This window comes from Gracilinanus agilis, chromosome 4 (assembly GCF_016433145.1).
Source record: "Gracilinanus agilis isolate LMUSP501 chromosome 4, AgileGrace, whole genome shotgun sequence".
NCBI classification, from domain to species: domain Eukaryota; kingdom Metazoa; phylum Chordata; class Mammalia; order Didelphimorphia; family Didelphidae; genus Gracilinanus; species Gracilinanus agilis.
The window spans coordinates 353808443-353835812 of NC_058133.1; the positions used below are offsets into that span (position 1 = coordinate 353808443).

At 33.8% G+C, this 27370-nt stretch overlaps 1 protein-coding gene across 4 annotated transcripts in view; it reads right to left on the reverse strand.

Annotated features, from left to right (window-relative positions):
- HACE1 (HECT domain and ankyrin repeat containing E3 ubiquitin protein ligase 1) overlaps positions 1-27370 on the reverse strand; it is a 101678-nt gene that overhangs the window by 62376 nt on the left and 11932 nt on the right. The window contains exons 5-7 of one of the 4 annotated variants that reach the window (XM_044674278.1): positions 20731-20806; positions 9791-9922; positions 456-538 (exon numbers count right to left, since the gene is read on the reverse strand). The exons of 1 other annotated variant lie outside the window; for it this stretch is intronic. In XM_044674278.1, the coding sequence (XP_044530213.1) occupies positions 456-538; positions 9791-9922; positions 20731-20806 (291 nt within the window). Of the gene's footprint in view, positions 1-455; positions 539-9790; positions 9923-20730; positions 20807-27370 lie in introns of those variants that run through there. 2 more of the 4 variants (XM_044674279.1, XM_044674281.1) reach the window with 2 other exon arrangements.

Consider the following 27370-nt stretch of genomic DNA (forward strand, 5'->3'; position numbering starts at 1 on the left):
ATTTAAAATGTCAACAAAAGGCATAAGATAAACTGGGGAACAGCCACAACAATTATTAGTATTTTTAATAAAAATGTTGTCCATAGAAGTAATCTCAAAGAAAAATCAAAAGTTTTCAGATTACTGCAAATAATTATTTAATTTACCATCAAAGAACGCTATGAGAAGGAAACAAAAAAGAACTGAAGAGAAGAAAAAACTGATTCCCAGAAAATGAAGATGATGTAGTTATTTTTCAGAGAAAAAGAGAGTGAGAAAGTAATTTATATCCTCTCTAAATCAAGCATCCTAGTCACAGGACCATGCTGTATCTTAAAAACTGTTTATTGCACAGAAAATACACAGTACTCAATATGAAACCAAACAAAAATACTATTTGATTTGATGTAAAATTTTAAGTCCCATGTTTTTTATGTCATATATTGTTCTTGAAAATAAAAAATAAAATACCATACCTGCAAGCAAAGTACAGTGGAGTGGCTCCAGACACATTTGGCCTATTAATATCAGCACCACTATCTAGCAAGCACTGAACTGTCTGAAAGAAAAAAATAAAGAGTCAAAACCAAGTTAAAGAGAAAAAAGTATAAAAGTTTCAATTTATAGGACCAACTACACTAAATATATATATATATATGTATATATATATATAGTAAGAGTTCATTCACATTCAGAAAATTCTTAAAATGTAAACATAAATTTTTATTTTTTAAGAAGCTACCTTAAAATTTCTCATATTCAACAGAAATCTACCAAAGCCTCATTATAACTATTAACTCTACTGAGGATTCTGTATTAGGTAAGTTAGTCTTAATCTGTATATGATGGTATTTACTGTAGGAAGTGGCAAAAGGCATCTATATGACATGATTCCAAAAGCATGGACTCCCAAAAGCAATATAAAGATTCCAGAATTGGAAGGGGCCTCAGAAGTCATCTAGATTAACTCATACATTCACAGGAATCCCTTCTACAATAACTCCAACAAGTAGTCATCCAGCCTTTACCTGAAGTCTTCTAATGAATGCAAACCTACAATCCCAAAGTATTTATAAAGCACCTATGATGAATCAAACACTGTTCTGGTGAACTGAGCTAGGCGATCCAGTTCACTTTTGTATAGTTCTGATTATTAGGAAGCCCTTCCTTATATCAAGTTTCAAAATTCACTCATTTTCTCCAGAGTGAACATTGCCCATCTGTAGCATAATGTTGAGAGCCTTCATTTACTCCTCACTATCCTCTGAATCCTCTCCAGCCTATCAATGCTCTCCTGTTCTGTGGTGAACAGAATTGAATTCCCCTAATGTAGTCTGATCAGGACAGAACAAAGCAGGTCTGTATTGGGTTAGATATGAGGCTTTTCTTAAAAGAGCCTAAGAAGATCACATTGGATTTTCTGGTGCACTTATTATTATTAATCAAACTGAGTTACTAAAATCCACTAAAACTCTCAGAACTTTTTCCAAAGAAATTGCTATTTTTCCACATTTCATTGAAATATTGATTTTTAACCTATGTCATATGACTTTATATGACTTCATACTTCTTCCCTGTGTATTTCCCCTCTTAGAATTAGCACAACCTTCTAACTTAGTCTGTCTTTTTAAATCCTGGTTCTTCATTCAGTATATTAGCTATAACAACAATAAGAGTTAGCATTTATATAACACTTTAAAGTTTTCAAAGCATTTTATATGTTGACCAACTTGATTCTCACTACTACTTTATGAACTACACACTCCACTTTGTATCATTTGAAAATTTCTGAAGTACACAATTTATACCTTCATCCAAGCCACTGACAGACAGATGATGCTCTTCAACTCGGTAAGGGCTAAACAAACTTGTGGTACATGAATAAAATATATTACTGTAGTGTATGAAATGATGAATAGGATGAATTAAAAGAAACATAAGAAGACTTTGTAAGAACAGACAGTAAATTAAACAAAATCAAAAAGGCGATGACTATTACAAAGTAAATAGAAAAACAAAACAAAAATAAAATAAAATAAAACTTAATGTTGCATAATTAATGACCTAGTTATGCTCTACAAAAAAGTTGGAAAAAGTGTAATTACCCTCCCTTCACTTGAAGATATGAATAGTACTGTCAAACATCAAGAGTAACCTTTGCTGAATTTCTCCTTTTTTTCCTTTTTAAATTTTTGTTACAAAAGATGGCCTGCTGAGTAGGAAAAAAGGAAGTGGAAAGGATATTTTTGGAAATAAATGTGATGTATAAGTAAAATCCATTATTAAAATAAGATAGAATTTTTAAATATATATATTGAATAGCAAATAACCACAGAAGAAGCCCTGGTATACTCCAAAAGACTGCCTGCTAAACTGGCATAAAGAAAATTAGTAACTGCCCTTGGGTACAGTCACCCAAACACTTCTGAATGCACCTAACCATACTGTTCTCTAGTTGTAGGTTACCCTCTCATCCACAAGAATAGACTATCACATGTTTTACTGGAATCTAGGCAAACTGTGCACAACAGCAGTCCCCACTTATCCATCTAGTTAAAACATGTCAAAAAAGGAAATTCAGTTAATCTGCCAAGAGAGTTCCGTGATGTAACTGAATAAATGGGAATAATTAAGGATGTCAAGATTGTAAAATAATGGATAATGAATATACTACTCATATAGCTGCGAATTATTCCATCCATTCTGCAAAGCAATTTGGAGTTTTACTAAAAAAAAAAGAATGAATAAACATCCATACATCCCTAGGCCACCACCCCAAAAAAGTCAATGATAAAAAAAAAAGTCCCATATAGTAAAAAAGGTTTTTGGTAGTTTGATAGGTATGGCACTAAATAAATAAATTAATTTGGGTAGAATGGTTATTTTTATTATGTTAGCTCGTCCTACCCATGAGCACTCAATGTTTTTCCAATTGTTTAGATCTAGTTTTACTTTTTTGGAAAGTGTTTTGTAGTTATGTTTGTATAATTCCTGTATTTGTTTTGGTAGATAGATTCCTAAGTATTTTATATTGTCTAGGGTGATTTTAAATGGTGTTTCTCTTTCTACCTCTTGCTGCTGTGATGTGTTGGAAATATATAGAAATGCTGATGATTTATGTGCATTTATTTTGTATCCTGCAACTTGCCTAAGTTGTTGATTATTTCTACTAGTTTTTTAGTTGATTCTCCAGGATTTTTTAAGTAGACCATCATATCATCTGCAAAGAGTAATAGCTTAGTCTCCTCCTTGCCTATTTTAATACCTTCAATTTCTTTTTCTTCTCTAATTGCTACTGCTAGTGTTTCTAGTACAATGTTAAATAAAAGAGGTGATAATGGGCATATACATCAAAATATTTAGCAAAGAACCAGAAACAAAGTAAATGTCCATTGATTTGGGGAATGGTTAAACATTTATAATATGTCAATATAAGAAATGATAAATATAGAGAAGCATGAGAAGACTATGTAGACTTATATGAACCACAAAAAAAGTGAAATATGTAGAATCAGGAAAATGATTGTAACATTGTAAACAGGAAAAAAATCTAAACTGAATATTAGGGAATTATAATGACTAAGTTTGGCTCCAAGTATGGGGGGGGTTCTAGATGAAGAACAATAGAAACATTAGACCTTTTTTAATGTATTTAATTTTTGTGAACTGTTTTGTGTTTTTTCCCCTTGTTTTTATTCTTCTAAAAGATGGCTCTCAGGGACATTGAGAAATGTGATATAAAAAAGAAAAATATTGATAATTTATTTTTTTAGAAAAAGGCTACACCAACAGAGTGAGCTCTGGCATGCCCTTTTTAATGGAAGTTTTAATAATGACCCAAAGAAAGCATATTATATCCACTGTACAAAGGGTAGTCTAGTTAAGTTTGCTGAGCATCATAACCAGAATAAATAGCCAGTAGGTGACTGACATCAATGAAATCAAGGAACTCTGTAAAAACAAGTAAGATTTTTAATAAAATGAGTCTCAGCACATGTGCAATGGCTAAACAAATAGGGTTTCTCTGAATTTAATGGAATATTACTGTGGTATAAGAAACAGCAAATATAAAGAATTTGGAATCATACATTAAAACATGAATTGAATGAATAAGGAAAACAATATACTCGAATACTACAAAAGAGTCTGACAGTGGTAATGACCTAAATATACAAAATGACACACATTTTTGGACATAGCAAATACAGTAATGTGTTTTGCTTGACAATGCATTTTTAGTATTAGAGTTTGGGATTTTTTTGAAGGAGAGGAAGACATAAGAATTAGCAAGAACTGAAAAAATTAAAATAAAATTTAAAAAATGATGAACAGATAAGAGGGAGGGAATAAACACTAAGCATCCACTATACATCATGCATTGTGCTAGTAAGCATTTTAAAAATATTATGTTATTTGATCTTCACAACAACCTTGTGAGATAGGTGTTATGTTCCACATTTTACAGTTAAGGAAGGATATGTTTTAAGTAACTTGCCCAAAATTAAACAATTGTACCATAAGTTTCAGTGGCTTTTGGTGTATATAAATTATTTCAAGGATACTTCAAACCCACAATGAACCAGAATTAGTCACAATGAAGCTCAAAGGCAATCAGAAACAATAGACTCCATCAAAATCCCAATTTCCAGAACTTACAATGGGCAGAAAAAAAAGTCTAATTAGTCTTCATATAATTAGTCTTCATATATCTTTGCTTACTGTACCTCCTTAACACACTGATAAATTGTCAGTTTTTTTAGAATTATGTCAGTTTTATTAGAATATTCTTTTTTATTCTTTTAGAGTTTTTGTTGGCTTCTCAAACTGATACAGTCTAAAATACACAAAGATTGGAAGCTTTAAAATGCATTTTTAACAAAAATTTAAGAATAAAAGATCAATCAATTAGCTAATTAATTACCACCTAAAAACACTATTGCATTTAATACATCAATCACAATCTTATGTATAAACTGATATATGATACATTTTATGTTCAAATATGAATAAAATCATATAGCTAAAGGCCATTAAATATTATATAATATCTAATTTCTTTCATAAAAATTTTTCAATTTCCCCCACATTTTCAAAATTGCCAGAAATTTTTAAACTTTACTTCAGGATTCTCCAAAGAGCAGACAGGGTTTATTATGCTCAACAAATCTTCCTTCTTAGAACCTTAAAAAGTAGGTAACTGGTAAAGAGGAATCTGGGCAAGAGAAAGGAAGACAGTAGCCCATCTGGATTCCAGGTTTTGCCTTAGAAGACACAACAAGCTGTATGTCTTTTCAGCACACTTTTGTAAAATAAGAAGGCTCTCACATATGTTCTTGGGCCAAACTCTGAAGTCATTTAATTGAAGTCAATGGCAAGCCAAGAACCAAAACACTGATGACAAGCATACACACACATATCCAAAATCATGTCAATGTCCAAATTCAAAGTGACAAAACTGAACAAAATAAATGGCCAATATTAAAACAATAAAGGACTAAATGCAAATTCCTTTTAGCAAATGGTTATAAATAATCCAAAAAGTAGAAACGCATTATTTCAAGTCAACCAAGTTTTCTTTGTGTGCTTACTACATTTAAGGCACTATTTTAGGCACTGAAGGATATACAAAATTAAATAAAACACAATTCCTGCCAACCCTGGAAATTAAAGTCTAATCATTTAAGCAAAATATTATAACATGCTTACATACTCTCTAAAAACAACCTGCTATATGATAACTTCAATTGGCTTACCATCATCTCTCTAGAAGACCAACTACCTAAAACTTATGTATACACTTCTTTAATTATCAAGCAATTGTCAAGAGTATTCACTTGTCCTGGTAAATAATAGTAATTAGAAAAACTGCTATCACTACAAATCAGCCAACATAGAACTCTAACATCAGAAAAATTTAACTTTCTCTAAACCTAAAAATAAATTCTGAAATATGTGAATCAAACCTACCTTTATGCCTCAAAGCTGAATCCAAGCTTTTTTTGGGGAAAGGCATTCAAATAAGTGTACATGACTGCCCTGTAAGTTTCTGGATGAAAAGTTTGGAGGATGGTTATGGATACCAATATAGCTGACTGAATGTAGTAGAATAACCTTATTGTTCCTTAATAAGCCTGCAATTTCAATAAGAAACGCAGTCAGTCATAATTCTCTTGAAAATAACAATCTATAATGCCACTGTCAAATTAACAATTGTTTTTTAGTTTGATGAGCTTTAGTCTACCCTAACAAGATTTCAATTGCCTTTTCATATAAAATTTGTGAAGCTTAAAACGGAGATATCAAATTTAAAGATATCAAATTACTCAAGTAAAAAGATATTTTCTTTAAATTTAATTTTGAATTAATTTCTGGCTAAATATACTGACAACATTTAAGTTTAAGTAGTTAGATCATTTGACAATAAAATGCTCTGAGTTTATGGCTCCAAATTGTCCCAAAAAGCTAAGAAAGCACTCATTTACAACAATAGTTCACTTCATTTAAGACTTTCTAACAACTAAAGACAGCAAGAATTAAAACTATTAAAGGTTAATTTCAAATCTGGCATTTTAGATAGCTGGATAAAATTCAATTCATTGACTAAATTGCTACTGTATGTCAAAATCCAATCATCACACATGAGGTCTGCAAGTTGCTCTGTTCCTGGAAAAGTCACTTTCCACAGCAATAAGAACCATATTCTCAGATACATATATTGCACTTTTTTCCCCTGAGTTCAGAGCACTTTCATCTACTATGTCACTAATATTCTGTACATATCATAAGAGTAAGTATGGAATAGAGAAAGAAATGTTGTTATCCCAAGTATAACTATTTAGCCAATGAATGAACCACACCTGACCTCTATGGTCCCCTCCATGTCAAGAGGATCCAAGAGTTTCAAAGTTTTCTGGATTATATAATATACCCTTGATGATAAGTTCTAAAGTCATGTTATAATTAAGGTGACATAGGGCAAAGGTATAGGTCAAATAAGAGCTATTAGTCAAAATCATCAATCAAGGACAGAAGTTTCAGAAGTTATGGTCACAATTTTCAATCTGTCTATTATAAATATTACTTTTTTTTTGCTTAGGCCTATAATAGTACTGGTGAAGAGAACTCCTTCCACCCAGCAGCATAGCAACTATCAGTTCTTCTTGGGACTGGCTTTCTGTCCACTGTCTGACACTGCCTTTTAAGAAGGAACCTTCAAAATCCTAAAACACCTTGTACATTAAGATAAAAGCATAGACTCAGTAAACAAAATTTGAATGTCCATATTGTATAGCTTAGGATCAACAGCAAAAAAAAAAATGTTTTTCATGTTGATTATTTTTGGAGAAATAGATATATGTTCTGCAAATTGGATTTAAATTTAACCCTCTATGTAAATTCGTAATAGATTACTAAATTAACTTAATTAGCATCCTAATAATCTTTAAAGCATTTTTCATTATCAAAGCAACAATGAAATAGCAATAAGAAATGCTATGAAGCTGCCTGATAATTAGAAATAGTGCTTCTTCTCTTTCATGAACATCTACTCAAACTTTCTTCTTAGGTATACCTAAAATTCAATCTACACTGAGGTTAAAAGTAAAACTTTACAGAAAAATTCTGTCTTTTGCCTCTCTATATTAATTCAACAGAAGACTTCTTTTGGACCTTGAAGGTGTATTTCCCTCTGAAGAGTTTTACATTTATTTTTATAAAAGAATACTAAAATTTCAAGCCTTTTAAAAAATTTTAAGAACAAAAATTCAGATTATGTAAAAACAATACATGTCCTCACATACATAAGCTCTTTCTGTCATTTTTCAGTTGTTTCTGAATCTTCACGATCCCATTTAGGATTTTCTTGACAAAGATACTAGAGTGGTATTCCATTTCCTTCTCCAGTTCAGGAAAACTGAGGCAAATCAGGTTAAATGACTTAAATAGGGTCACACTGTGTGTCTCAGTTAAGTGTCTTGAGGCTGGATTCAAATTCATAAAGATTAATTTTTCTAACTTCAAGCCTGGCACTTTATCCAATGAATCACCTAGCTGATCTACCATTCCTTCATGGACATAATCAGGGTTAGGAGGGCTTAAAGGTGGTCATATACAATTCTAATGAACTGAAATAAAAGTCTCCCTAATTCCAAAACCTCCTAAATCACTAAGACGCAATAAAGCCTTTTAGAACAACTCTTTAGCAACTTAGGAAATGGTTCATTATTACTAAAAACAATAATAATAATTAACATCTTAAAAAGCTTTCAATCTCGACAAGATAATTCAGTCCAGCTCAATACAAGATTTCTATCCAATAAAATTCTATTGGGTGATAAAAAATTACCAATTCCAAGGCATATTAGAATTAGCACAATTACTATAAGTATAATTTTACCCAGAGACAAGAGTACTGAGTGACTTTTCAAGGTCCCTTCAGAAACTCTGATCCTCTGATTAATGGCAATCACCAATGATTGAGTAACATCTCACCACCATATATTTCCTTCTGTACAATCTTCAAAAAACCCTCTGGCTAAGATGGAGATTTAGCAGCAATCTTATTCCCCAACACAAACTGTAGGAACAAAAAAAGTTCTAATACTATTAGGAAGCTCACTATTTTTTCCTTTCCTGCTCTACTACATCTGCAAAATCTCAGCCAGGCAAAATCATCATGGTAAAGTCCAATGATCTATAAATTTTCCTAGAAGATAATTTTTGAAAGCAGAATTCCTTAGCTGCAAAGCATTATTTACCACACCTGCTTTATGTTGTAAAACATATGGAACACATTATACTTATACTACATAATCTTCAATGACTCCAGAGTATAATTCACATTTTTAGTGCATTATATAAAGCACATATGGTTTGGGCCAAAGCTTTCTTAATGGTCTACTATCTTTTATCCTAACTGAAAGCAGTTGATCTCAACTACTATAATATATTTCTCATCTAAACTTTATGGAAACAGAGAGGGTAAGGTTGTTATAATTATTATAATTTTTTTCACTATGGTTAACTATTTCATATTATGTAGCTAAAAGTTTTTAAATTTGAAAACTCAGGAGATTCTTCTTCTTTAAGATATTGTTGACAGGGATCACATACAAAACTTCAATAATTTTACAAAAGAATTCCTGAATTTCAGCCATAATTATGATTTTCCAAAACACTGAAGAGTCAAATCAAATGTCAGAATATTTTGGCAGAATTTTAAAAATATAGGTTCATAAACTTAAAGAGGGTAACTTTTTAGGGAATAATAACTATTCCTTAAAATATAACTATTCCTTAAAGATAATGAACTAATTTAATTTTTAGACATTAAAATCAAAGTGGACATCCCAAAGAAATCTTTTTTCCTGTTAGTAAACACAACTTTTGCCTCCCAATCTCAGTCTTGATACTGTGCCTCATACTTGAACACTATAAATTTCTTATAATGTCTCATCACAAACAACCTTAGATTCCTGAAGGCTAGTCCATCAAAGCACAAATTCTAGTATTTCCCATCAACCTAAAAATGTTTCAAGTCTTACTAGCTTACCTACTGCTTAATAGCACTCATGAAAACTGTCTCAAGGAATTGTAATCTGCACTAAGTTACTTAAACACTAAAGTATTAAAAAGCATGACATTCTTCTACTTTACCAAAACAAATCAGCAATCTAGTCATTAACAGAAAATTTTTTAAAAGAAAGATATTTCAAGGCAAAATTCACAAATATTCCTACTGAAAAACTTTTCACAAATTCAGAATTTTCAAAAATTTACAAAATATAAAAAATTTCAACTAAATTTAACCTACTGTCTTATGACCATTCTGGCAAGCAACATGCAATGCTGTCTGTCCCATTGCATCTTCAACATCCACATTACTGACATGTTGTACAAGATCATGAAGTAGTTCTGTTCTTCCATTTACAGCCAACCAATGGATCTGTAGAATAATTTGTGCCAGTTAATACTTTTATAAGAAATGTTTACATTTGAACATTAAAATAAACTAATTTTTAATTGTAATTTAGCATCCAAACTAGTGATCCTTTTAAGTTTATATATATTTCCCTTAATTTTTTACCCAATTAAAATCTGCAATGAAATTTGGGCACCCCAAAGTTATGTTTCAGAATTAATCTTTCCATAATACAAAATGATAAAGCAAGTACAAGATATCTGCCTTCTTAAATGCCCTTGAGTTTTCAAAATATGCACAAATGTTTTCCAAAAGGCAAGGTGCTAATTTTTTCCCATGTCCATACCTTGGTACTAAATTCATCCTACCCTCATTTACCTTCATTCCCCAACCTTCCCTTCAACAATAAAATATACATATACATACATAGATATACACACACACATACAAAGGAAAGTAACAAAGAAATCATGGAAATAAATATAAAAATAGCTGCTGTTAAAACTAAAGTATTTTGTAATTAAAGATGCTATTCTCAACAGATATATAAACAAAATCAGGAAAAAATAGGAGTCACCAAGAACCCTAGAAAATGCTTAATATCAAAATGCTTTCTCACATACTTTCAAGTTGGAATCCTCCCATAGTGAAAACTTCCTATAGCACTCAAAATTTTCCCAGACTATTATGCTAAGTATACCCAATAATAATAGTCAAGAGAAGTTTGCACTCTTGATAGAAAGCTAGAGAAGAGAAGCAAGGAGGGGGAAAAGTAGAGGCATCTCACTACTATAATAGAAGCAGATAGCTTAACCTTGCAAACCTCCTTCCTAGCTATTACTAAAGGAAAGAAAATTATGTAGAACAAATGAATGTAAAATGTGTGTGGGGGGCAAATCATTATTTCCTTCTCAAAATTAATTAGTGGAAAAAATCTTTAAATATCATAATTAGATAATAGATACCAAGAAAATGAGTCTATGTCTACACTGACTAAAATATCAAGTATCCTATCATTTCATCTGGTTAGGTGCCCTCAGGCTCCACAGGTGGCTGGCTATAGTGAAGATTTGGTCCTAGGGCAGAATAGCATGGCAAGTCAACTCGATGGTCTAATCCAGTATACCAGCAGAAGAGAGAGAAATTTGAAGATTCCATTCCAGGCCAGAGCAGTTCAAACACCCTGGTCCAGTAAACCAACAGAGGGGCTAATTTACAGTCCACAGGGTGGATAAAAATGAGTAAAAAAAAAAAAAAGAAAGAAAGAAAAAGAAGAGTAAACAACAAGAAGAAAAAGGAGGTAACAATTAAACATTTCTTTGGAGATAAAGACCAAAGAACAGAACCAACAGATGATGATGAGACCCAAGGAACTTCAAGAAAAACCTAAAAAAATCCAGGGAATTGGACTCAGGCTCTAGAAGAGCTCAAAAAGGAATTCAAAAATTAAGTAAGACAGGCCAAAGAAAAATGGGAAAAAGAAAACAATAGCTTAAAAAGCATAATAGGTGATCTAAAAACAGAGGCACATGAATTAAAACAAGAAAACGGTGCTTTAAAAGCTAGAATTGACCAACTGGAAAATGAGGCCAAAAAGTCAAAGGAGAAAAAAAAAGTGACCTGAAAAGAAGAATGGATTGATCAAAAGGTCATAGAAGAAATTCAGATTTTAAAAATTAGAATTTGGCAATTAGAAGCTAATGATTTCACAAGCATCAAGAAACAAACAAAAAAATCAAAAGAACAAAAAAAAGAAAATATGAAATACCTAACTGAAAAAATAATTGACCTGGAAAATAGATCAAGAGAAACAATTTAAGAATTATTGGAATACCCAAAAAAGTAACAACAACAAAAAAAAAGCCTAGACATCATACTACAGGAAATTATCCAATAAAACTGCCCTGATATTCTTAAACAAAAGGATAAAATAGAGCCTGAAAGAATCCACAGATCACCTCCTGCATAAATCCCCAAATGAAAACTCCCAGGAACAATATAGCCAAGTTCAAGAGCTCCCAGGCCTAGGAGAAAATACTACAAACACCTAAAAAGAAAAAATTCAGATATCATCAAGCCCCATTCAGGATCACACAGGACCTAGCACCCTCCACATTGAAGGACTAGAAGGCATGGAATATGATATTCTGGTTGGAAGGGAACTGGATTTTCAACCAAAAATCAACTACTCAACAAAACTGGCAATATTCTTTTAGAGGAAAGAATGATCATTTAACAAAAAAAGATTTCCAAGCATTCCTGAAGAAAAGATCAAACTTAAACAGAAAATCTGAGGCCCAAATACTAAATTCAAGAAAAGCATGAAACGGTAAAATAAGAGAAAAAAATTAAGGGCTTTGATAAGGTCAAATGGCTTATATTCCTATATGGAAAGATAATATCTGTAATTTTTAAAAATTGTTATTATCATCATAACAGTAAGAAGTTTACATAGAGGGTGTGGTAATAAGCTCTTTAAGATGATATGTCAAAAAATATAAAACTAGGGGTTAAAAGAGAATTAGGAAGAGAAGTAAAATGAAGTAAACTATATCACATAAAGAAGCAGTGGGGGGAGACAAATACAATGGAAGGGAGAAAGAGGTTGGTGGCAGGTAACATTTAAACCATACTCTCATTGGAACTGGCTCAGAGAGAGAACAGCCAGATTCACTGGGGAATAGAATTGTATCTTACCCTATAGAGAAGTAGAAAGGGAATAAGAAATGGGTGTGTTGAGAGAGGAGGGAGAGGTTGAGGAGGCAATCAAAAGGCCCCAAAGTAAGAGGGGAATAAGAAGGGAAGTGGTAGGAAGGGAAATAATATTGGGGAGGCAGCAGGGAGACTTATTAAAAGCAAAACAATGGAGGGAAAGGAAAGAATAAAAGGAGAAAGGTCAGGATTAAAAGAAGCCATCAAAATGGAGGGGAATACACAGATGGTAATCATAACTATGAATGTGAATGGGATGAATTCACCCATAAAATGAAAATGGAGAGCAGAATAGATTAAAAAACAGAATCCCACCATATGTTGTTTGCAAAAAACACACTTGAGGCAAGTAGACACATACAGGATAAAGGTAAAAGGCTGGAGCAGAATCTATTGGGCTGTAACTAAGTCAAAGGCAGGAGTAGCAATCATGATCTCAGATAAAGCTAAAGTTAAAATAGATTTGATTAAAGGAGATAAAGAAGAGAATTACATCTTGATAAAAGGCAATATAAATAATTAAGAAATAGCAGTAATCAACATATGTGGACCAAATGGTATAGCTTCCAGATTTTTAAAGGGGAAACTAAAGGAGCTTAAGGAGGAAATAGATAGTAAAACCATACTAGTGGGGAGCCTCAACCTTCCCCTATCAGAACTAGACAAATTAAACCAAAAAATAAATAAGAAAGAAATGAGAAATGAATGAAATGTTAGAAAAATTAGAGTTAATAGACATCAAGAAAAATTGAATAGGGATAAAAATATTTTTTATTTTTTAATTATTTTTTATTTGTATTTATTTTAAAATAAAATTTTAAAATAAATTAAATTACTTAATAATTTAATAATTAATTTAGTAATTGTGATTGTGTTATATATTTATAATTTATAATTATATATTTTATATATAATTTATAATTATACATATAATTATAACTAAAACAAATAATTATTTAATAAAATAATAATGAATAAAATAATGAATAAATTTTTAGAAATTTTTTAAATTTAAAATTTTAATTACAAAAATCAAAACAAACAAAAAAAATTAATGAAAAATAAAAATAAATAAAAATAAAATAAATTTATTATTTTCTTTTCAGCAGCACATGATTTATATATAAAGACTGACCATGTACTAGGGCATAAAAACATCACTAAAAAATGCAGAAAAGCAGAAATAATAAATGTGACTTTTCAGATCATAATATACAATAAAAATTATAATTAATAATGGTTCATGAAGAGACAAAATTAAAATCAATTAGAAACTAAATAATCCAATTTTTGAAACCTGGTAGGTCAAAGAACAGATCAAAGAAACAATTACTAATTTCATTGAAGAGAATGACAACTTGGAGACAACATAATCAAAACCTATGGGATAGAGCCAAAGCAATACTCGAGCGAAAATTTGTATACCCGAGTGCCTATATCAATAAAATAGAGAGGGAAGAGATAAATGAATTCGGCATGCAATTAAAAAATCTATAAAAAGAACAAATTTTAAAACTCCAGATAAAAACTAAATTGGAAATTCTAAACATCAAAGGAGAAATTAATAAAATTAAAAGTAAAATAACCATTGAACTAATAAATAAAAAAAGAAAGAAGATAATCAAATTAACAGTATCAAAAATGAAAGGGGCAATCTCACCTCTACTTTAGAGGAAATTAAGGCAATTATTAAGAGCTATTTTGCCCAGTTATATGACAATCTAAGTGAAATGGATGAATATTTTAAGATATATAAATTGCCTAAATTAACAAAAGAGGAAATAGAATAATTAAATAATCCCATATCACAAAAAGAAATTGAACAAGCCATCAAGGAACTCCCTAAGAAAAAATCCCTAGGGCCATATGGATTCACAAGTGAATTCTATCAAACATTTAAAGAACAACTAATTCCAATACTATATAAACTATTTGAAAAAATTAAAGGCCTCATTCTTCTCTGAACCACTGGCCCAACTCCTGAACAAACATATTCTCAACAAATAATCATACTTCTTACTCTGCTAAGGTTAAAGTTACTCAACACAATCTCTCTCAAAATCTCTCTGTGCCTTCACCCAATTTTTGTTCCTTCACTTCTGTTTCAAAAAAGAAAAGGATAGCTTTCCCTTTGGTCAAGGTTTATTCTACTGATGCCCTTAATTTCAATCCCTCCTCCAGGTTCCTGATCTATCAGTTATTAATTCACCAACCAGTATTTACTAAACATTTACTTTTTTCTAGGTATTTTGCTAGTATTAGGATAATTGTATTTATTAGGAAATAAGGTTGGTTATAAGAAGGTCTCTTATAAAAAAGGTCTCCAGCTACAGAAAGAGTTATGAAAGAGGTGTTACCTTAAGACCAAACTGGGATTTTCATGGAGGTTCTTAAATTCCCAATGATCCTTTGCTGAGAATGTTGGAAGTTAAGTGCTCTCTTGGGTTTGATTTCTCAAGAGAAAGGAGGTGACAGATTATTTCTGTGTGTTTGTGGAGGATTTCTGATGGCAGTTGGTATGAAACATCATGTGAGATGATAAAGATTTGAAGGAGAAAACTGACAAAAGTAGGAGAAAACTCGGGTGTTTCCCTGGTCTGACCAGTGTGGGAAGAAGAGAATAATAATCATAGTCGGACCTGGAGTGAACCTTTATCCTGTCAGTGAATTGAGCTTGGAGACTGGAGGAGAGACTGAGAAACTGAATTGATTTTAAGATAAAAATAAAAATACTAATAACTTGATTAGATTATATAGTTTAGAAAGTTATACTATACTATACTATAAATACTTAAAATAGATTTAAGGAGATTAGCATAGGCTTGGGTTTCTCAGGCAGAAGACACTTCTTGTGAATTTTTGGTGGGGTTTTTGGGGAATTAGTTAGAAGGCTTTAGTATAGGAATAATATTTATAAAACACCTTTCTTTTTCCTTGTTCTTTCCCTGAACCTTGTAATTACAAATAAGTAGGATTTTTTTATATATTCAGTCTCTAGTTGATTTCTCAGCCATCTTTTCAACTGTCAACTACAGGATCATCTCTACCCAAAAGCCTGTCTATAACCACCAACCACTAGTGGCAAATTGCAATATAATTTAATATCTAGGGTTAATATATCACCAAAATTACACTAGGGACTGGGTGTATAAAGACAAAACTGAAATAGTCCTTGCCCTCAAGGAGTTGACAACATATATGAGTGCATACAAAAGAGACACAAGATAATTTAGGAATGGAAGTACTAACATCCTGGAGGATAAGGAAAGGATTCATGTAAAAAGTGGAACATTAGTTGGGCTTTGAAAACTAGGTATTCTAAGAGGAAATGGTAAGGAAGAAGTACATACCATACATAAGAGAAAGGCAGTGCAAAGGCAAAGAGATAGCATGTTCTGTGTCAAAAACAATTAAGAATGTCAGTTTGGCTTGGCTATAGTAACAATCAAGAAGTGTATAATGAGCTTGGAAAAGTAGGTTTGAGCTAGTTTGGTAAGGGCTATAGATTGCAAGCAGAGATGTTTATATTTGATCCTTAAAGTATCCTTGATATCGAGTTACTAGAATTACAGTGAATGATATCCAAGAGGCAATTTAGGAAAGTCACTTTGGTATCTTTATGGCAGATGGGCTAGAATGGGTAAATATTTGAGGTAGGAGACCAATTAAAGAGTCTAAGGCAATGGTTGAGATCAAAGGTGATAGGATGAACTAAGCCAGTGGCTATGTAAGTGCAAAGGAGACAAAAGAAACAGCAAAATTTGTTTGGCAACTAATTGGTTATATGGGATGAATAGGAAATGTGGAACAGAAGATGATACATGAAATTATAAATGTAGGTGAATGATGGAGAGTGATAGTCTTAGCAGAAATTAGGAAGTATGGAAGAAGGGTGGGTTTGGAAAAAGAGATATTCAATTCTATTTTATACTGGTTCAGTTTGAAAAATTTATGGGATATCCAGACCAAAATGTCCAATAAACAATTGATGATGTTAGACTAGAGTTCTAGGCTAGGATTAGGAATCTAGATCTGCAAGTCATCTTCACAGAGATAACTGCCTATGGAAACTAATATGGTCACTAAGTGAGAAAGTTCAGACAGAACTGGGCCCAGGAGACAACCTTAAGGCACAACACTTAAGGAACAGAATATGAATGATGATACAGCTAAGGAAACTGGAAAGGAATGCTCAGAAAGGTAAGGGAAGAAGCAAGAAAATAGTCACAAAAATTCAGAATGGAAAAATTATCCAAGAAGAAAAGATGATCAATAGCATCAAATACTACAGAGAGATCAAGAAGGATAACATCCTCAGAAAAAGACAGAGTTGGCAATAAAGAGATCTCTTCCCTTTTTTCTATTTTCTATCTCTCCTCACCTTTGCGCCTGCCTAATATCACGTGTTCCTTATCAAAAAAAAAAAAAAAAGACCCAACTCCCTTCACCTCCACTATTTTAAATTATTGTTCTTTTTCCCTTTCACTGTCAAATTGCTTGACTGAATAATCTTGCACTCACCACTTCCATATCCTCCTGCCCCACTCATTCACTTTTATGAAAGGATTCTTCTAAATTTGGCTTCAATTCATAACATATTACTGAGACTGATCCCTCAAAAGTCACTATTAAACTAATTGCATAAAATCCAACAGTCATTCCACAGTCCTCATTCTTCCTGAACTTCTGACGCATTTGAAAATATTAACTGCCACCTCTTTGATGCAGAAACCAAGGTCAGAGAATAAAATATGGTTTTCTCTCTGCCTAACAGCCCCTTCTTTGTGTCCATTGTCACCTCTTCCTCTTCCCACAAGCTTAACATACACTTCTCCACACACTGTTACTAACACTCTTTTTTACTGACAACTCTTTTCCTATTTCTATGATCTCTGCTTCTGGCTCTTCTTTGTGGAAAATTCCCAAATTTACATCTCTCCAGGCCTAACCTCTCTCAAGATCTAGATTCATATTTCCCACATCTACTGAAGATATCCAATTGGATATCTCACAGGTACCTCAAGCTGAACATAAGACTGGACTCATCAGTTTTACTCTAAACATTGTCACTCCTGACTTCCCTACCTCTTTTTTTTTTTAAATCCTTACCTTCTGTCTTAGAAATAACACTGTATATTAGTTCCGAGGCAGAAGAGGAGTAAGAGCAAGGCAATAGGTGTTAAGTAACTTGCTCAGGGCTGCTTCACACAGCTATGAAGTGTTTGAGGCCAGATTTGAATGCAGGACCCCCTGTCTCTCAATCATTGAGCCACCTAGCTACCCCTACTCCTATCTCTTCTAATGGCATCACCATTCTCTAACCATTTATCACCAAAACCCAAAGTTATTTCTGATTCTTCCCCTTTATCTTATAAAGGCAGTTGCCAAATCTTATTGATTCATTCTTATTACTGCTCAACCCTATCCCCATCTTACTACTTTTCCTATCATCAAAAGAGTTTATATTATCATTGGAGCAGAGCATCAGATTTATAGTTGAAAGAACCTCTGGATCCATTTAGTCCAAATCCCTCACTTTGCAGGTGAGAAAATTAAAGTCCAGAAAGGTTCAATGATTTATTTATCCAAGGTCACACAGGTAGTATCAAAAACAGAAATTATCCTTAGACTCCAAAGTCATGTTCTTTTTACTTTACTAGGCTGTCTTCTAAAACAAAGTCTTGCTTGCCAAGAACATTACGATAGCCCCTAAAAGAAATTCTGTCTTTTATTTTCCTTAGCTTTTCAAAGCCAACCTATACACCACCACCTAAATTGGTTTCCAGAGTCATTAAAATAATGACATTATTCTTCGGGTCAAAAGCCTTCAATGACTCCTTAAAGTCTACCAAATAAAAACCAACTCTTTACCTAGCATTCAAGATCTCTCACAATTTAGATCCATTCTTTTTTTCACACTACAACTCATCATATGTTCTATACTCTAATCAAGTTAGATTGTCTGTAATCTTCCAAACATACATTTACTCTCATTACTTAGGTTCATATTATACCCTCCCTACCATTTCTACTTTTACTTATATATATTCTACCCAGTCAGTCTACATTGCAGAGATTAAATATCACCTTCTCAGATGCCTTCCTTGATCTTCCCATTCAAAACTGATACTTCCCTTATCTTGTCTCATGGGACTTTTCATGACAAAAATCTTTATTTGTGAATAGGTATACAATAGACCAGTGATTCCCAAAGTGGGCAGCACTACTGCCCCCTGGTGGGTGCTGCAGAGATCCAGGAGAGCAGTAATGGCCACAGGTACATTTATCTTTCCTATTAATTGCTATTAAAATTATTAAAAAATTAATTTCCAAGGGGCTAAGTAATATTTTTTCTGGAAAGGGGTAATAGGCCAAAAAAGTTTGGGAACCACTACAATAGACAATACTCAAAATTATTATCCATATTTTTAAAAAGCAATACAAATGGCAAAGGAGGATTAAATTTAATGTCTTAGTTATTACACTTAAACTACTTCAACATACTATTTCTTAAAATTAGTATTTCATTTTATATCTTCTAGAACATAACCCCTTAAAATTTGACTTTTAGATTTCTGAACTTGTGATATAATTTTATAACTTAATATATTATAATATATAAGAAATTACTATCTGTTCCATACAGTTTACATACTTATTTCAAGGGTCTGACTTCACCAATATTGAAACTCCCTACATTGAGACAAGTTGTATATTCTTCATACTTAGAAAATGGACAGCTGTGGACAAGTTCCTAGTAAGATCTAGAAAATGTGCCAGACCAAATCCTAATAGAGAAATAATCCAGAAAAAATCACAGTGAGTCCTTTAGGTCTAGCCCAGCTCAGCATAAAGATATAGACAAGCAGTTCTGTGGACTTGAGAGAAGCTGCAGCCAGAGTGGGCCAGGGAACAACACTCTAGCACCAAGGCTGTATACCAAGATAAGAGTAGGTCCCACAGTCACACCAGGGCATCTCCAGAGCCCCACACCACAGCACTAACAGGGATAGATGACAATCCAGGAGAGTGAGAAGAGGACCTCTGCCTTTCCCAGTGGGAAACCCTGGGCACGGTATGGAGAAAGGAGGAAGTTCAGAAAACAACAACAGTAGTATAGCTCAGACTTCAGTTACAAAGCAGGATCTTACTTACAATGATTAGCCTGGCATGCAGAGGAATAACCAGAATATCAGAACCAACAAAGCAGAGCCTACTGCTCTAAGTCGACAGGTCTTTCAAATTGTTTGACAGAGTCAGAATCAGGCAGCTGTCTACTTTTACACAGAGCCAAAGTCAGGTCAGGAATTGCAGAGCTCAGACTTGGGAGTAGCCAAAAAGAACTTGTGCTGGATCAGACCAGTTTGGGAGCACTGAAATCTTGCAGGTGCCCATCCCAATACTCTATATCCTCAAGAAATCAGCAACAGGAATAATACAGGTCTCCCCTCCAAAAGTGTGGCAGAGAGCACAGACCTAACCTCAAGTCTGATGTCGGGAACTAGGTTTGAAAAACAGGCAAATAAAAACAACAAAAAGAACCCTGTCATAATCACACTGTAATGGGCAGGGCCACATACACATCCAAATGCAGAAGAGAATGACTCCAACAAAGCACAAGGTATCAAAGAAGGACCTTGGTGGAGGAAAATGCTCACACAAAGTATATTACACTGACTTCATTTTGAAAGGGACAGGATAAGGAGGAAAGAAAAACATTCTAATCCTGAGCACAGTGAGGAAACAAGGAAGAGGAAAACCACACCCACTGTCTAACCTCCAAAAATGTCTATGAAAAAATGTACTATTGAAAGATTCAGTGACTATCAGTGACAGAAGCTAAGGAAAGAAAACTAGAGGATGACAGAATAAAAACAGATGCAAAAAGAAATAAGCAAGGAAACAAAAAGATGATTATTAGCAAAGTTTCTCTGAAATAAATTCCTCAAAAAATCTAAAAGAAAAATAAGCCTTCAGATATCTATGATCCATTTAGTTATTGCAAAGACACTTCTAAACATTTAAACAAAAGCATAAAAAATCATTTGTTTCAAAACTTGTATATCATGTTAAGTTTTACTTTTTCAAAAGCATTTTTCAGCAAAATTTCCAGCACTTACTGCAGTCAGTCCTTCATTATTACAAATGTTGACATCTGCACTGTATTCTAATAATTTACTCATGCATTTCTTCTGACTGGAAAGAAGAAAAGAGACATTTACAAATGTCATAAACAGTAACAGTATAACACACTATAGAATGAGAGAGGTATTTTACAAAGAAATTAATTCAATTCCAACAGCTGATAATGTTACATAATTATGCAACTACCCTACTTAAAACAATAAACTCGGCCAACATCATTTAAAATGAAATACAAAATCATAATGTTTCTAAAATCTGCACATATTCAAACATTAGGTCTTATTTACAGATAGCTAGAGGGGGAAAATATGTAATCAGGTTTTTTGTCATTGTTGTTTTAGGGAATTTGTTTTGAAGTTTGTTTGAGACTCTCTCTCTCAACTAGGGTGGAAGTGGCCACTCTGGGGTTCTAATCCAATACTGATTGGCACAGAAGTTTTAACCTGTTCCATTTTTATTTTCTCCCCCCCCCCTCCTTTAAATTGGGGTCTTTGTGACTGGGGTTAAATGATTTTGTGCAGGGTCATACAGATAGGAAGTATCTGAGGCTAGATTTGAACCCAGGGCCTCTCATCTCTAGGCCTTGCTCTCTGCTCCATTTTTCAAAGCTGGCTATGTTCACCCCTCCATAGTCAATAAAGTTGTCTTCCATTCCCAGGGACTCACCTCAATGGTAGTGAGTGGCAAGGAACTTAGTGGACACCTGATTGGCTTTAGAAATACTACACTATATATAGAATTCCCAAACTCAAATGACCTGCCAACTTTAACCTTGCTGACACAAGGTAAATACAGGTGTGTGCCAACATACAAAACAATAATCAAGTTTTTACTTCATTCAGAAAGCAGCACTCAAATCTTTCTTTAAATAAAATAAGTCAAATTTCAATCAGTTGAAATATTATGATAGTCTTATCAAATACCATGTTCTTAATTATAAAACTTTTAAAAGATAATACTAAGATAAAAGAAAAAGCAATTACCACAAAATAGTCAACACTAAAGCTTTCCTATCTTTGGCCTACTAAAATACAAATCATTATAATTCTAACATTAAGTGCTTTCTATAGACAAAATATTATGATAGGTGCTAAGAATTCAAAGAAGACCAAAAAAAAAAAAGGATCCCTGCCCTCCAGACCCTTCTCTTCTACCAAAGGACAATGCTATTACTAATACATGTTATTTAGATAGTGTTTAAGAATTTGCAAAGCACTTTCAATACGTGATCTCTGGTCAGACACACAACTACAGGCAAGAAGTACTTGAAGTATTACTCTCCTCATTTTATTTTATTTATATTTTAACTTTTAATTTTTTTTTAGAAAAATTTTTTCCATGGTTACATGATTCATGTACTTGCTCTCTCTCCCCCCAACCCCCAACCCGCATATTTCCATTGGTTTCTTCCTGTATCATCGAACAAGACCTATTTCCATATTGTTGATAATTGTTCTAGGGTGGTCATTAAGACTCTACATCCTAATCGTGTCCACATCAACCCATGTGTTCAAGCAGTTGTTTTTCTTCTGTGTTTCCACTCCTGTAGTTCTTCCTCTGAATGTGAGTAGCTTTCTTTTCCATAAATCTCTCAGAATTGTCCTATTCTCCCCATTTGAAAGACAAATTAAATGAAGCTCAGAGTGAAGAGATTTTACCGTAGTCAAAATAGTAGTTAATATCAGGAATGGGAATCAGGTCTCCCTGAATCAAAGTCCAGTGCTCAATAACTATATGTCAATGCACTCTCAAGTACACCTTGTGTTTACAAAGTAATCTAAGGAGGGAGAGAGAGCACTAACAAACAGGAGGGAGAAGACCAAAAGGCAAGTTAGGAATGGGTTTCACTGAGGAAAGTCAAGTTGAGCTTAGAAAGTAGATAGAAGTTCTGAGAGGTATGAAGGAAATGGTTGGGTTAGTGGAAGCCATATCAGGAAATACTAGCAGCAGTGAGTAAAAATAGAGATTGCATGGAGGGAAAATAACTGTAAATAGTTTGGAAATGTAGAGACTGGAGTCACACTGAGAAAGATTTTAAAAGCTAAACTAAAGTATTCTATCCTAATGGTATAGGGAGCCATTGATGGTTTTGCCATAGAGGACCACGGCATGGTCCCTAGGCCTTAACAAGATTGTTTTGGCAATTATATGAAGGTTGAATTTAAGGGATCAGAAACTGAGAGACCAATTAACGCGAGCTGAGCAACCCCTCCACCACCACCACCACCTACAGGGCCAAAGCCAGCGTACAAGAGTTAGAGCAAATTTGGGGCATCCATTAAGTCCTTGACAGCTACCTGGGGTCACCAGGACCTGTTCCTGAGAGCAGCAAGACTTAAGACCCCAAGAGGCTAAAGAATGCACAGACTTTGAACACAGACCCTGAGTGCAGGCCCGGTCACAGCTGCAGATGCAGATCCTGAGCACAGGAGTGGACCTTGAGTGGGGACCCAGTGCAGAGTGGTATACGACTGTGGAAGCAGCACCTTGAGACTGTTAAAGGAGCTTCAGGCAGAGGAACAAGCAAGGGGACCACCAGGAGGCTTGACCCTGAGAACAACTAGACTTGAGACCTCAGGAGCCTAAAGAGCACAGACAGATCCTTGGCATGAGGATAAAGCTGAGAGGGCGCTGGGCTAACAATGGCAAGCCAGAGACAAGAACTCCAGAAGAGAAAGATCAAGAAGAAATCTATAACACTCGACAACTTTTACACAGAAAAATTCAAGACAAGAGAGCAAACAGCAGAGGAGAACAAATAATCATATCCAAACCTTCCCAAAAAAATGAAAACTGGTCACAAGCTACTGAAGAGTTCAAATCTGAGATTATGAGAAAGATGGAAGAGAACTGGCAAGAAAATAACAGTTTAAAAGGCAGAATTTCACAATTAGAAAGTGAGGCTCAGAAATCAAATGAATTGATAAGCAAATTGAAGACCAGAAATGACCAGCTGGAAGCCTTGAAGAGCCAAACAGACCAGATTCAAAAGGAAAACCAAAAGATTATAGCCGAAAACCAGTCTCTAATGGCTAGAATTGGGCAATTAGAAAAAGATGCCCCCAAATCAAAAGAATTAATAAGCAAATTGGAGACCAAAATCAAACAGCTAGAAAACAGGATAGACCAAATCGAAAAGGAAAATCAAAAGAATATAGCAGAAAACCAGTCTCTAAAGACAAGAATTGGGCAAGTAGAAGCCAATGATCTCTCAAGACAACAAGAACAAATAAAGCAAAGTCAAAAGACTAATAAAATAGAAGGAAACATGAAATATCTCACTGAGAAATTGACAGATCAAGAAAACAAGTCTAGAAGAGATAATCTGAGAATCATTGGTCTTCCTGAAAAAGCAGAAATTAATAGAAATTTGGACTCCATACTAAAGGAAATTATTCAGCAAAACTGCCCTGAAGTTCTACAACAAGAGGGCAATATAGACATTGAAAGGATCCATAGATCGCCCTCTACACTAAACCCTGAAAAGACAACCCCCAGGAATATAATAGCCAAATTCAAGAGCTTCCAAGTAAAAGAAAACATTTTACAAGAAGCCAGAAAGAGACAATTCAGATATCAAGGAGCACCAATCAGGATCACACAGGATCTGGCAGCCTCCACACTAAAAGACTGCAAGGCTTGGAATATGATATTCAGAAAGGCAAGAGAACTGGGTCTACAACCAAGGATCACCTACCCATAAAAACTGACTATATACTTCCAAGGGAAAGTATGGGCATTCAACAAGATAGAAGATTTCCAAGTATTTGCACAGAAAAGACCAGGACTAAATGGAAAGTTCGATATCCAACCACAAAAACTAAGAGAAACATGAAAAGGTAAATAAGAGAAGGGAAAGAAAGAAAACTCTTATTTTTAAATTTGCCTCTTTAAGGACTTCAATAAAATCTAATTATTTGTATTCCTATATGGAGAAATGTTATATGTAATTCTCTGTAGTGAACTCTATTCATTATTATAGTATCCACTATTATAGTAATTAGAAGAATTATTCACAAGGAGAGGTTGGAGTACTAAATGGTTTAAGATGATAAGGGGATGGGTGGGAAAGAGGAGGGTGAATAGTAGAGGAAACCAAGAGAAACTTGAATGAATAAGAAAAATAGGACATTCTATTACACACAAAGAGGGCATGGGAAGAGGAGGGGATGAATACTATTATAAGAAGGAGAGGAAGAGAGCATTAAGAGATAATATTTAAACCTTACTCTCAGTGGAATTAACCCTGAGAGGGAAGAGTAGCTATATCCATAGAGATATAGAACTCTATCTAACCCTACTGAGAAAGTCAAAAGGGATAAACCAATGGGAGCAGAGGAGTGGGGAAGTCAAAAAAGGGAGGGGAGGAGAAGGGAGAGGGAATTCATTAGGCCTTAAAAATAAAAAGAGGGGAATAACAAGGGAGGGGGTAGAAAGGTAGTAAATCAAGGGAGGGGACAAGGGTTACTGGTTTAAAACAAAACACTGGTTTAAAAGGAAACAGCCTAAGAGAGGATACCAAAATGTTGGAGAATACACAACTGATAATTAAAACTCTGAATGTGAATGGGATGATTGATTATACTAAATTAAAAAGCTTTTGTATAAACAAAAACAGTGCAACCAAAATCAGAAGGGAAACAACAAATTGGGAAAAAATATCTTTATAACAAAAAAATCTGACAGGGGTCTAATTACTCAAGGAGTTAATTACAAGGAGTTAAATCAATTGTATAAAAAATCAAGCCATTCCCCAATCGATAAATGGGCAAGGGACATGAATAGGCAATTTTCAAATAAAGAAATCAAAACTATCAATAAGCACATGAGAAAGTGCTCTAAATCTCTAATAATTAGAGAAATGCAAATCAAAACAACGCTGAGGTATCACCTCACACCCAGCAGATTGGCTAAAATGAGTGTAGGGGAGAGTAATGAACGGTGAAAGGGATGTGGCCAAATTGGGACATTAATGCATTCCTGGTGGAGTTGTGAACTGATCCAACCATTCTGGACGGCAATTTGGAATTATACTCAAAGGGCTATAAAATATTGCCTGCCCTTTGATCCAGCCATACCATTGTTGGGTTTATACCCCAAAGAGATCATAGATAAAAAGACTTGTAGGAAAATATTTATAGCCGCAATTTTTGTGGTGGCAAAAAACTGGAAAACAAGGGTATGCCCTTCTATTGGGGAATGGCTAAACAAACTGTGGTATATGCTGGTGATGGAATATTATTGCGCTAAAAGGAATAATAAACTGGAGGAATTCCATGTGAACTGTAAAGACCTCCAGGAATTGATGCAGAGTGAAAAGAGCAGAGCCAAAAGAACATTGTACACAGAGACCAATACACTGTGGTAAAATAGAATGTAATGGACTTCTGTACTAGCAACATTGCAATGATCCATAACAATTCTGAAGGATTTATGAAAAAGAACCCTACCCACATTCAGAGGAAGAACTATAGGCAAGGAAACACAGAAGAAAAGCAACTGCTTAAACACATGGGTTGAGGCGGACATGATTGGGGATGTAGACCCGAAACTAACACACCAATGCAACTATCAACAATTTGGAGATGGGTCTTGATGGATGACACATGTTAAAACCAGGGGAAATGTGCATCGGCTATGGGAGGGGGGAGCATTTGGGGAGGGGTGAAGGGGAAAGTAAGTACATGAATCATGTAACCATGATAACTTTTCTAAAAAATAAAAATTATTAAAAAAAAACAGAATGGAGATATGTGAGCATTGTCCTACCTCTGAGGCCTACCTCAGAAAGCATGTGATCCTCGATAAGTATTANTGAAGGGGAAAGTAAGAACATGAATAATGTAACCATGATAACTTTTCTAAAAAATAAAATTAAAAAAAAATTTATGGGATGAGGACCTCCTCCCACTGAGATGGTCTAATACTGACAAACCTAATAATTAAAATGATTCATCTTCATGTGTTAATTGTAAAGCCTTTGTTTCTAAAGAAGAGTTTAAAAGAATTCTTTCTGGCAGACTAATGCAGGAAACATCCTGCCTTTCAATACTGGGACCTTGTCCATATCTTTCATACTGAGTCACTGAGTCACCTGCCAGAATCTCCTGCTATAATGACAAAAGAATTGAACTTGTTTTTATTCATGCTGTGAGGCAAACTGTTCTTCAGCTTCTAATTAGACTATGAACATTTAGTGAAATAATTGTTCATATCTGCACATTTTCATAAGACAGTTAAGCACTATATTATTAACCCCACATAGCAATATAGTAACAAATTAATCATTAAAAAAAATTCTTACTTGCCTACTGTCTGCCATCTTTTAAACCTAAAAAATGAAGACATGTTAAAGCTAAGAGTTAAAAATTAAAGTTAAAAGAATACTTGCCTTATAGACAGGGAATGTGATTCTAGGTCCTAATTCACTTTCCCCTCTCTGGCCTCAGTTTCTTTATCTGTAATATGAGGCAGTTACTGCACTAGATGATCTCTAGCGATCCTTTCAGCTCCAAAAGTCTATAAAATGACTAAATCTTCTCAGATCTAGAGTAAATTTAGCAATGGATTAACTTACTCTGACTTTGATGCTCACCTTACAATGTCTACCATAGG